Source organism: Ipomoea nil, unplaced genomic scaffold (assembly GCF_001879475.1).
Source record: "Ipomoea nil cultivar Tokyo-kokei standard unplaced genomic scaffold, Asagao_1.1 scaffold3069, whole genome shotgun sequence".
Classification (NCBI taxonomy): Eukaryota; Viridiplantae; Streptophyta; class Magnoliopsida; order Solanales; family Convolvulaceae; genus Ipomoea; species Ipomoea nil.
In genome coordinates, this window is record NW_017619497.1 from 8,479,069 (window position 1) to 8,491,278 (window position 12,210).

Genomic DNA, 12,210 nt, shown 5'->3' on the forward strand with positions numbered 1-12,210 from the left:
TTTATCTGTTAGGCCTAAATAGTCAATACTCCACGACTGGGGTTCGATCCTGTAACATTTCTTTCAAGAAGAGTCACGAATGTATCATTTGAGCATAATGTGCTTGGCAAAAAACATGTCATTTTAATTGATTAGATATTTAAATATTTTAACTTTATTTTTTTAACAACAACTCAGTTAGTTATTGGATAATAAATTGTAGACAATAACACATAATCGAACTCTAACAATCGCATTTTGAGTGTTACACTCAATGTAACGGACTCCTTGTGAAACCCATACATTGGTCTTCCCGCATTTTGTGTGTTACTTAGATGAAAAATCATTTTGTACAAAATTACAAAATGAAAGTAAAAACATGTATAATTGATGGATGAAAATTCATATTTTTCTATAACTCAATAATGAAAAGTGTCATTCTCTTGTTATTTTTATGAAAAACGAATAAATTTTTTATTATAACATGATTAGTGTACTGATTTACAAGTGATAGATTAAATTCGAAAATATCAAATATTGAAAACATTTCAACAACTACCAAAAACCATACAACTCATGTGTTCGTATGATCCGGAGGACTTTGATAAAAAAATGAGGTGAGCATTAACGTGATGAACCAAACAAATACAAAATGATTTTTGTTAAATTGAGAGAAAAAAAAAATTATAAAATAACAACAACAATGCATCACATATATACCAAGACTATGTGGTTTAATGGTACCCGGGTTGGACTTTTATTTGAAAAGGTTGTGAGTTCAAGCCTCAGTGGAGGCGTTATTGGTTCTTTATGTTTCAATAGGTTAAGAAAGTATATGAACAAATAAATTAAAGAAAAATATATGACGTTTTCGTAATTATGATAGTTTATCTTGAAACGCTTGAGACGTTTTCGTAATTATGATAGTTTATCTTGAAACGCTTGAGACGTTTTCGTAATTATGATAGTTTATCTTGAAACGCTTGAGACGTTTTCGTAATTATGATAGTTTATCTTGAAATGCTTGAGATGTTTTCGTAATTATGATAGTTTATCTTGAAACGCTTAAGACGTTTTCGTAATTATAATAGTTTATCTTGAAACACTTGATAGAGCATTCGTGAATGACTACTAATAGTGTATTCAAATTTATAGTCATGCACTCACATGTATATATTATTAGTTATTTACACATACACTATCAAAGATTTTTAAATGCATTTGTCATAATTACAAAAAAGGAAAAATACTTGATGAACTCATCTTTTATACTCCCATCTTTTACGAGTTGTTATACCATAGTCCACATTGCAAGGTGAACCATACTTCTAAACGACGTATAAATTGTGTATTTTTAGTATGAGATAAAGTACAAATAAGCCACTGAACTATTTGGGAAAAAGTAATTAAGCCATTGAACTCAAATAACCCCCAAATAAGCTACTGAACCCGAAAAAAAAGAGCAATTAACATTTTTAACAGGTTAACTCTAGGTTTTTGCTGACTGAATTGCCAAATGTTTATTTTATTTACCATTTTTTTTATTATATCCACCCACATAGTAATATATTTTAAAGTAATTATAATCAAAGTAGTTTTGTCTTGTCTATATCTAATTTATTTATTTATTATTATTTTTAAACAAAAGATCCAGTGAAAAAATAATAATAAATAAACAAATCAAATATGGACAAGACAAAACTATTTTGATTATAATTACTTTAAAATATAATACTATCCAAGTGGATAATATTAATAAAAAAATAAATGCAAATAAAATAAACATTTGGCAATCCAATCAGTAAAAACCTGGAGTTAACCTGTAAAAAATGTTAATTGCTCTCCTTTTCAGGGTTCAATGGCTTATTTGCTCCTTTTTTTTTTCGGGTTCAGTGGCTTATTTGGAGGTTATTTGAGTTCGATGACTTAATTGTTTTTTCCCAAATAGTTCAGTGGCTTATTTGACTTTATCCCTTTTAGTATTGAAATTGTGAACTTCTATAATATAAATTGTGTTTCTAAGTCAAAATACAGAGAATTTATGAATACAATATAAGGTCATCAAATCCTAATATGTTAATATTGTGTGACTGCAATATTTGAAATGAAACTGTGAATACAAAATAAGGTAATAAATTATATATATGTTAACATGGTGTGTTAGTATACAAATTATGAATTTTAGAAGGTAAACAAATTGTTAATTTTAGAAGGTAAATGTGTTCATTTAGTATGTGAATTTTTATTTTTATTTTTGTTAAAGCTGCACAAAAAAAAAAGAGTATTAATTGTTTAACATTTGGATCTGGAGTCTACATAATAATATGCGAACTTTTACTCTCTCTCATAAGTTTTTAATGTACACTTGATTATTGTTTGCCACATTAAAAGTAGGAGCGAGAGAGTAGAATTTAAGAGTATGTATAATAGAACTCTTACAAAAACACTACCACATTAATTATTATTATTATTATTATTTAACTTTAGATATTGATCATTTTAAATAAACGATTGTGATTAGTTTATACATTTCTACTTTGTCATTTGAATTTGATTATTTGATTTTTTTTTTTGAATACTATTAACTCTATTACAATGCATTATCATTTCACAACTACTTTATCAACCTACTAAAGCACGGATAGTCAATAGTGCCTCCACTGAAGCTCAAACATAAAATTTGATTAAAATTTAATTACTTATTTCAAAAAAGTATAAAATATTTGTTAAAAATGTGGAGTGTGGACCAAAAAAGAAAAAAAGAAAAAGGTGAGGCATATTAATTAATTAATTAAAATACCGAATATATATACACACAATTCTAGAGCGAGAACCAATGAAAATACTGTCGGCTTCAACCAGGCAAAGACCATTACCTGTCTCTCTCTTTCTCCTTTTCTCTCTCTAAAGTTTGCAGCTTTACTCTTCGTCAAAACCCTAATTATTGGTGTCTACTGATCGATCAATTGGAGCTGCTGCCTCTAACGTGATAGCACATAGCTATTTGTGGAAATGGCGGATTTTTCGAGCTTTTTGGCGGGGACTGTTGGCATTGTTGTGGATACCTGAAGTGAGCCTTATTTATTTTCTTTTTATATTTAGTTTTGGGTTCGGCTTTTATTTCCATTTTTTTCCGTATTGTATTACCTTATATAAACGTTCTTAAGTTTTGCAAACATTCAACGCTCTTGTGCATGTATATATATAGGTAATTGGGCTTATAGTGGTTTGAAGTTGGTGGATCCTTTGTAGTTCTTCTAGCTGCTTTGATCTTAAGATTTGGTGATGTTTTTATTGTTAATTTCACTCTTCTGCTTGTTATCTCTTATTTTCTGGTTTGTGTATATGTCTAATATATGCTGTGAATGATTTTTGTACTTCTTTTAATAGAGTTTTAATTAGGGATCTGATAGAAAACATACAGGTTTTGTTTTTTATTTATAGCTCAAGGTCCATATCTGCTAGTAATAAGGAGTTTTATGGGATTTTCTTGATACATATATTTTGATAGTAAGGGTGGGAGATTGAGGTTTGTGGAATCATGAAAGGTCTGCTGAAGCTGTTAAAGATTTGTGGTTTTTCAAAACTTTTGTTTTGTTTATGGCAGCAAATTCAGAAGTAGATATGGGCTTTGTAAACTATCCAATAGGGGTTTAAGAATTTAGATGCTATGTTGTTTATTTACCAGTTTCTTTCATTAAACATGCTGATTATTTTTTATTTTTGTTTTCATTCATCAGATCTATATCTGTATTGTTTTGCATAGCGCTGACATCTTGTACAAGCAAGATTGCATCATTTGGTTGAGAGATACTATCACACAAATTTGGGGCTTCAAGTTATATAATGGCTCACGTTGTGGCAAATCAGTTTAGAGGAGCTTATCCAGGTTTGAGTTGCTTTCTTGTTTGTAATTTCACAGATAGTTTGTTGATGCAATTTGATATGAAGTTATGTGCCTTGGTGACGTTAGGTCACATAATTTTCCCTTGACAATAGTGCAAAAAAAAGTTTTTTTTGCATTTACTTAAGGTCTCAAGGCACTGCTGTTTAGTAGATCTTGCAGTTCCTTATTTTGTCTCTTACACTTCTTTTGTTGCCCATTTCTATATTATCATTGATTGCAAAGTCACAAGGCATTGCTTACTCTGACTTTTTTTTGTGCTTTTTGCCTAGACATGTTAATTTGGTATGTAATTATTCTGGTATATAATAATGACTTTATATGTGTTGTTTCTGATACTTGATATAATCTCATCACTCTTATGAAATGCCCTGCATTGTGATAGTGTTAGAAAACCCCAATTATTTAATTTGGAATGGTAATAGAAAGAAATAACTGCTTGGATTTATCTGAAGTCATATTTATTTGTATTTCTCCTTTCCTTTAAATTTACCTTCTCTATATTATCAATTGCTTTTCTTTTACAGCTTCTTCACATGATCCTTTGTACAAGGAACTCTGGCATGCTTGTGCTGGACCACTTGTGACACTTCCACGGGAAGGAGAAAGGGTTTATTATTTTCCACAAGGTCATATGGAACAGGTATCATTTTCTTTTTCGTTTTTCATATCTTTATGCTTCCTGTCTGAAGTTCTAAATTCTTGTGCTATATGGAAGCTGGGTTTTCCTTATTGGCCTTTTTGTTTCTAGATATCACTAACAACAGAAGAATCTGGAGCTCATTGCTTTTCTCTCTCCTTTTTTCACTCTGTTGTAGCTTGAAGCATCCACTCATCAGGGATTGGATCAGCAGCTTCCTTCATTTGACTTGCCAGCTAAGATTCTGTGCAAAGTTATGAATGTTTTTCTTCGGGTAAGTTTATTGACACTACCTAGTACTTACTGACAACTGTCACCTGAAGTCCAAATAACATCGAGTACATGTCATTGGGTAGGCTGAACCTGAGACAGATGAGGTGTATGCTCAAATAACTCTGCTTCCTGAACCAGAGGTGAGTTTCACTTTCACTCCCTTATTACTTGAAATGCTTAATATTCTTTGAGCTTATTTTGTCTTCTGTCACAACGTTTCCTTAGTATGATGTTTTCCTTTATTCTCTTCTCTGGCCACAGCAAAGTGAGATCACAAGCCCTGATCCTCCTCTCCCTGAACCAGAACAATGTAATGTCCATTCATTTTGCAAGACACTCACTGCATCTGATACAAGCACCCATGGTGGATTCTCTGTTCTTCGGCGGCATGCAGATGAGTGTTTGCCCCCACTGGTAACCTAACCAATACTTATTGTGTAATTTACCTCTTGATTTCTGTAAGCTCCTACTTTTAAGCATTCTTCTCATGGTGGTTTTAAATTATGTTTGATGTGCAGGATATGTCTCAACAGCCACCGTGGCAGGAATTGGTTTCTACGGATCTTCATGCCAATGAATGGCATTTTCGCCACATTTTTCGAGGTTAGGGATTCCATTCAGCAATTTTCTACTCTCTCCTTCAATCCCTTTTTATCATTACGCTGCATTATGACTCTACTTTTCCCTAGTATATAAATTATTTTGGAATGTGCCTCATTTCAGGTCAACCTAGGCGCCACTTGCTCACAACAGGGTGGAGTGTTTTTGTTAGTGCGAAGAAATTGGTTGCTGGAGATGCTTTCATCTTCCTCAGGTTTTTTGTATTGTCTAATTGTTATTTTCTGAAAATGTCCAATTCTTTGCCCTTACATTCTCACTTCCTATCACATCTTCTAACTCTTTGCATAATCTATAACTTGTATGCAGGGGAGAAAATGGGGAGCTTCGAGTTGGTGTCAGAAGGCTAATGAGACAGCTGAACAATATGCCATCTTCTGTTATATCAAGTCACAGTATGCATCTGGGAGTTCTTGCTACTGCATCGCATGCCATCAATACAGGGACTCTTTTCTCTGTTTTTTACAGGCCAAGGTTTGCTCTTTTTCTTTTGCATTTCATAGGATAATTTTGTGCTTTTACAGTGAAACCATCAATGCTTTACTTATAGGCCATGCAATTTCATTCTCAATAAAATTAATTGTTATTTCTAGAGCTTGTTATAAATCTTCTGCCATTGAAGTGATTCCTTTTATGTGACTGGAGGGGATGGGTGTTTTGTGATTTGGGATATTATCTTGTGGAGCATTTCAAGGGTTGCAAGAATAGTAGTGGATCATAGCACACCTATATTTCAAATAAGCATTAAATACTAGTGAAACTTTTGTATGGAAAAGTATCTATTTATCTCACATTTTTTTTCCTTATAACCTTTTTCTACTGGGTTCTTATTGTCTTATACTCTTATTTGTTGACCTTATATATGATGATTTTTTTTCCAGGACAAGTCGGTCCGAGTTCATTGTGAGTGTGAATAAATATATTGAAGCTCAAAATCACAAGCTCTCAGTTGGGATGAGGTTTAAAATGAGGTTTGAGGGTGAGGAAGTTCCAGAAAGAAGGTATTGACTAAATTTTTCCTAGTTTCCTATATCTATGGTATTGATATTGTTCATCTGAAATTTGCTTTAGATTAGGATAATATTTTACCTTTTTGATCTAAATAATTGTACAGATTCAGTGGGACCATTGTTGGTGTTGAAGATAATACATCATCTAGATGGCCTGATTCTAAATGGAGATCTCTGAAGGTTATCACTCATCACACTTGTGAAATCATTCATGATTATTTGAGTTAGCTTAACTGTAAACTGATGATTCTAGAAATATACAAGATCTGTCTTTTCATTTCCTCGACTCTTACAAAGCTATGCCTATCATAGCGGACAAATTGACGCAGGACATGTAATTTCTGTAATGGTGTTTTGCTTAGTATTTGTGCAATATTGTTATTTATTTGTTCAGGTTCAATGGGATGAACCATCTTCAATCGTGCGTCCTGATAGGGTTTCACCATGGGAGATAGAAGCACTTGTCACTTCGACACCTCAAACGCTCCAGCCTCCACAAAGGAACAAGCGCGCACGCCCAGCAAATTTACCTCCGTCGGTATCTGAATTTTCTGCGCTAGGTATGAACTACGAAGACTTCTCTTCTAGTGCCCTCTAGTTCTGTATGATTTTATGTCTTGTCTAACTCTCGTTCTGCAATGTACAGGCACATGGAAATCGCCTGTTGATTCTCCCCAATTGTTCTCATACTGTGATACATCCCGTGGGACAGATCTCTTCCCATCACCTAAACTCTCTTCTGGTTCAATGGTTAACAACCTGGCTTACAGCGAGAATGGTTCCTTGCCTCCTGTTTCCAGTAGATCAATGTGTTGTTCTAATCAACCTGAAACAGACTCTACTGCACCGGTTAGTGAAAAGAAACAAGCTAATGGCTACAGGCTGTTTGGAATTCAGTTGATGGACCATTCGACTGTTAGAGATACTTCTCTTACTCGACCTCAAACTATGGTAGAAGATTGCCCTGTTCTATGTTTAGATTCTGAATCTGACCAGCACTCTGAACCATCAAACCCCTCTAGATCCGAAGTTCCTGAAGTAAGCTTTGAGCACGAAAAATCGTCACTGAGATCTCCCGTTGAGTCACAAAGCAAGCAAATTAGGAGCTGCACCAAGGTACTTAAGTCACTATTTTTGTTTAATCAACCTGATACTTGAAGGATTGATGTTTGCTGTTTTTTGCTGAAATGGCACTTGTAATCCTCAAATCTACACAAGAGTATATAATTTCTGTTCTAGAATCTCCCTGAAGGTGATTTAATAGAAGTTTCTGGATGATTTGCTTAGGTTCACATGCAAGGGAAGGCAGTTGGGAGAGCAGTAGATCTTACACGGTTCGAGGGGTATGAAGATCTGCTGAGGAAATTTGAAGAGATGTTTGAGATTGAAGGTGAACTGTGTGGATCAATCAAGAAATGGCAAGTTGTCTACACAGACGATGAGGATGATGTGATGATGGTCGGAGATGATCCTTGGCAGTTGAGTCTTTTCTTTCTCTCTATATGCACTTGTTCATTTAACTCCAGCATGAGAGATCAACTGTGTTTGCCTATTTAACCATTCACATATTTTGTCTAGATGAGAATAATTACGTTTCATTCACTATCTTGCTGATCCCAATTGTTATTCCACGGAATACGTACAGTGAATTTTGCAGCATGGTCAGAAAGATCAATATCTACACAATCGAAGAAGCAAAGATGCTCTCTCCCAAGATAAAGCTTCCCGTCAATGAAGTTAAGTCGAGCAAACCAGTATCAGATTCTTCTGTTGGCACCGAGGAACTGGTGTAAGACGTGGGCCCAGTTACCTATGTACCCATAATGGCCAGGGGAGAAAAAATAATAATGAGGATTGGGGGGGGGGGGGTGGAATGGACTTCGGATTTCAGTATCCTTGGTGATTTTGTTTTTGGCTACAAGTGAGGGCATGCCCGACGCATAACCCATGCTTTTGAATGGCCAAGTGCATTTAGTTGCCAGGCATGGTCTAAAGTATGGTGGCGGGACAAAAGTGCAGCAAAGCGTTTCAAGGTAGGATGGGGTTCCATACTGAGTGGATAACGGTTAAGATCTTAGTATTATCTAGCGGCATTATTATCTTATTTTTATGATTTTGTCTGATCTGACGGGAAATCTTGTAATGGTTGCTTGTTTGAAAACCTTAGAGAATAGATTGATGAAAAAGGTTTGTTGTGCAGTAGTACCGGCCGCCTCTAATGGGGAGATGAACAGAGACTATTCTTCATCCTTTTTCCCTTGTCATTTTTCCTTTAGCCATTTTGTATAAAACCATGTCATGATACAGATGGCTTTTGTATATATAATGTTAAAAGTTGTGTTTTTCTCAGCCTGCTATATATAGTTCATGCATTTCATGTTGCCTTTACAGTTTACAGGTTTTATCTTTGTTAGTTTATCTCTGCTATCCGAAGATGTGTTTTGGGTGAAGTCTACCTTGTAAAGCTAAACATGCATCTTAAGCACACAAACTACACACCTTAGTATACAAATCATGCATCTTAAGAAGGAAAATCACGCACTTAAAGCTTTAGGCCGATGCTTCTTAAATTTCAACAACTGATGCATCTTAAGCACACAAACCACACACTTAAGAATGAAAACTACGCACCTAAGTGCAACCACGCACCTAAAGAGCTTTAGGCCGACGCTTCTTAAATTTCAACAGATGCACCTTAAGCACACAAACCACGCACCTAAGAATGAAAACTACTCACTTAAGTGCGTGGTTTGTGTGCTATTAATTAAGTAATTAGACCTATTAAATATTTATTGAACCATTTATCGTGCACCAGAATGCACAATGCATTGCGCGTCAGTTAGGGTTTATGCGTATTATGTATTATGTTAAATTATGTGTATTATGTTAGGAGTTTATGTGTATTCTATTACAATTATGTACAGGATTTGTGCACGATATAACAATTGACAAATCAACCCACTTAAAATTTCAATATTTACAATCGTTTAACAAATACAAAGCTAATATGAAGAAAAGATGAGATAAACGATCACTGTTTCAATTCCAATAGAATAGAGATTACAAACTATAGACTATACAGTAGCGTAAACTAATCCTATCTATTAGGAAAGCCATAAACAACTAACCTAATACAACGACTAGTCAGGAATAATAATATGAATAACAATATTGCTAACAGAAAAGACTAGTATAGTATGGCAAAAACAAGGAATAAAGAGTAAAGAATTGTCTATAATGCAGTGACTGCAGTGACTTGGGAACAATACATCCACAAAAGCTGATGCGCTAGAGCTACAGATAAATGACAGTGTAGTGTACAATTTGATCCTCCATACATTTTCATAACTATCTACTCATGTCTGTTTCTCTGTACAACTAAACAGACACAAACCTAAGACTTGTCTGGTCTCACAAAACTTCTTGTTTTTTTTTTTTTCCTTAACTTGTTCTCACAGTGATCCACTCTTCAGATGTAGACCAATGCTCTCCAAACCTAGGATGCTGTTCTGAGACACCAAACTTGTTCTCACATAGTATTGAAAATGGAAAGAACCTATTGGTAGTTGGTTTTGGAACCGGGCTTCTAAGGGGTGTCTCGTCTTCTTCATCTGATTCGTCTGAGTAATCGGTTTCTGGGAAGATACTTCTGTCAAGAACACTTGCTGGGGAAGAAGCAGCGAATTCCTCGCTTTCTGGATTCACGAAGGGATGGTGAAGCAATTCCTCAGCTTTCCACCTCTTTCTGGGGTCTCTTTCCAGGCATTTTTCCAAGAAATCCAAACCTTCTTGGGAGAAATGGGAGGGGAAGTTTGGCCTGTCTTCGCTACAGGCAATCCTGAGAACTGCAGAAACTGGGTTTGAGATCTTGCCTGCCCAGGGGAGATTCCCAGTTGCCATTTCTATGATTGTGCACCCGAGTGACCATATATCCGAGGCACAATCCAGGCCGCCTTGATTCCTTAAAGTCTCGGGTGCCATCCATAATGGACTCCCGGCAACCCCTGCAAGGGGGATTGGGTTTGGGTGTTTTTTTACTCTCTTGGAGCAGCCAAAATCTGCCAATTTCACATCCCCTGAGGAGCTCAAGAGAACATTTCTGCATTTGAGATCAGAATGGACAATCCCATTTTCATGGAGGTATTTTAGGCCTAAAAGAATCTCTCTAGTGTACAATCTGATCACCATTTCATCCAACTTCCCACCGAATTGTTGAGTCACATCTGCTAAACTCCCACCTGCCATGTACTCAATGAAAAGATTGAGTTTCTTCCCACCACACATCTCCTTCCCTATGCACTTCACCACATGGGGAGAATCCAAACTCTCAAGAATCTCAGCCTCACTCTCAAGGAACTGCAGCCCAGAATCTGATTCTGCAGATTTCACAACAAAAAGTCCCCCCGTCGCCTTGTTCATCGCCAAATGAACACTCCCAAACGACCCCGATCCAACCGTTTTCCCCTTCACCCACTCAACAGGCCTAGAACAAGAGCACTTGGAGTAGTACCCTCCTGACATTTCTCCTTCTTGGCTTGTTAACTAATTAACCTCTGCACACACAGCAGGCTGATCAAAATCTCGATTCGGGCGTTAATCCCCAATCCAAAACTTGAGTTTCCTCAGTGTCTACCATGCATACAGAACCCAACTTTTCTTTCACCCCCTTAAACCTGCATAATGGACAAGTAAAGTAATTAATCTCAACTTTTCAAGATTCACTGCTGAAAATTATGAACTTTCCGACCACCTGAAAATGATCTCGGTAAAACCTTTGTTGCTATTTCCGATCACTTTCAGGTGGTCGGAAATTTCATAATTTCCAGCAGTAATTTCAACATCAAAAAAATAAAAAAAAAATGGAGACTTTATTGAATTCCTCACCATACACATGCCTGTGGAGATCCTTGGGGGTGGCAAATGAATTCTGCACTACACTGAAATACAAACAGGTTGAAAGAAAAGAACAGTTAAAAGAGCGGTTTCCCAGAAAGGAAAACCGCTCTGAAAATTGAACACTTCTTGTTCAAGAACGTGCAGAAGATGATATTGTGTCTTCCTGTCTTCTTTCTCTGTTGGGAAGTATGGGAATGACAAGTTTTTAAAGGAGAATTTCTTCAGTCTGTGAAAAGGTGGTTGGTCCTCCAAAGACTTCTGGGAATGTATGGTTATGATTTCTGTTGAAGCAAAACCTGTGGAATGAATGCACGGGTAACTGCCTACTTAGAGAGAATTTACATTTATAGAACGGGGTTCGGGTGATTTACCCTTTTCTACAAGGGTGTATTAGTCATTGCACCCCTTCAGTTACATTTTTTTTTGAAAACAACCCCTTCAGTTACATGGTACTATAATTTGTTAATTTTTTTTTCTTTTATTCATTAAAAAATATATATTTTTAAGTAATAATAAATGCTCTATTTAGCAGAACTTATTTAGGTACTTATAATTTATTTTAAGTTATCAAAATTTTATTTGATAATGTTTCAAAAACAAGCTAATAGTTTAAAACAATAACTTATTTTAAAATAATATTCTAAGTAAAGTTTCAAAAATAAATTAGTAGTTTCTAAATTTTTTTTTTCATCTATATTCTTATTGTTTTAAATAAATGACATATTTTACCCACCCAATTAAAATTCTTTTAGTTTTTTCTGTCTTCTTATTTTTATTTTTATATTCATCATTGTTCCAACTCCTTCACTACCAAGCATTCCCCTTCATTTTCATTCCAACAATTGGGACCCCTTGGATTGTTACAAAGTCAGCCCCATGAGATTATTTAT

The 12,210-nt window shown here is 35.2% G+C and overlaps 2 protein-coding genes across 3 annotated transcripts; one reads left to right on the forward strand and one right to left on the reverse strand.

Moving 5' to 3' along the window:
* Nucleotides 1-2,811: 2,811 nt before the first annotated feature.
* On the forward strand, nucleotides 2,812-8,782 carry LOC109164902 (auxin response factor 1-like). Of its 2 annotated transcripts, none has more exons than XM_019313454.1 (15): nucleotides 2,812-3,049; nucleotides 3,720-3,868; nucleotides 4,411-4,526; nucleotides 4,702-4,797; nucleotides 4,880-4,936; nucleotides 5,058-5,210; nucleotides 5,315-5,399; nucleotides 5,520-5,610; nucleotides 5,724-5,888; nucleotides 6,296-6,415; nucleotides 6,529-6,604; nucleotides 6,819-6,984; nucleotides 7,071-7,540; nucleotides 7,712-7,902; nucleotides 8,070-8,782. In XM_019313454.1, exons 2-15 carry the CDS (start codon nucleotides 3,826-3,828, stop codon nucleotides 8,215-8,217), a joined length of 1,977 nt encoding a protein of 658 aa, XP_019168999.1. In that variant the 5' UTR covers nucleotides 2,812-3,049; nucleotides 3,720-3,825; the 3' UTR covers nucleotides 8,218-8,782. The 2 variants fall into 2 exon arrangements, with proteins under 2 accessions (XP_019168999.1, XP_019169000.1); XM_019313455.1 differs by having other exon boundaries at nucleotides 3,746-3,868.
* An 852-nt stretch (nucleotides 8,783-9,634) lies between these two features.
* On the reverse strand, nucleotides 9,635-11,611 carry LOC109164906 (mitogen-activated protein kinase kinase kinase NPK1-like). Its single transcript, XM_019313463.1, has 2 exons — nucleotides 11,309-11,611; nucleotides 9,635-11,097 (listed from the first exon to the last, which is right to left on the reverse strand). Exon 2 carries the CDS (start codon nucleotides 10,943-10,945, stop codon nucleotides 9,866-9,868), a length of 1,080 nt encoding a protein of 359 aa, XP_019169008.1. The 5' UTR covers nucleotides 10,946-11,097; nucleotides 11,309-11,611; the 3' UTR covers nucleotides 9,635-9,865.
* Between the last annotated feature and the right edge of the window lie 599 nt (nucleotides 11,612-12,210).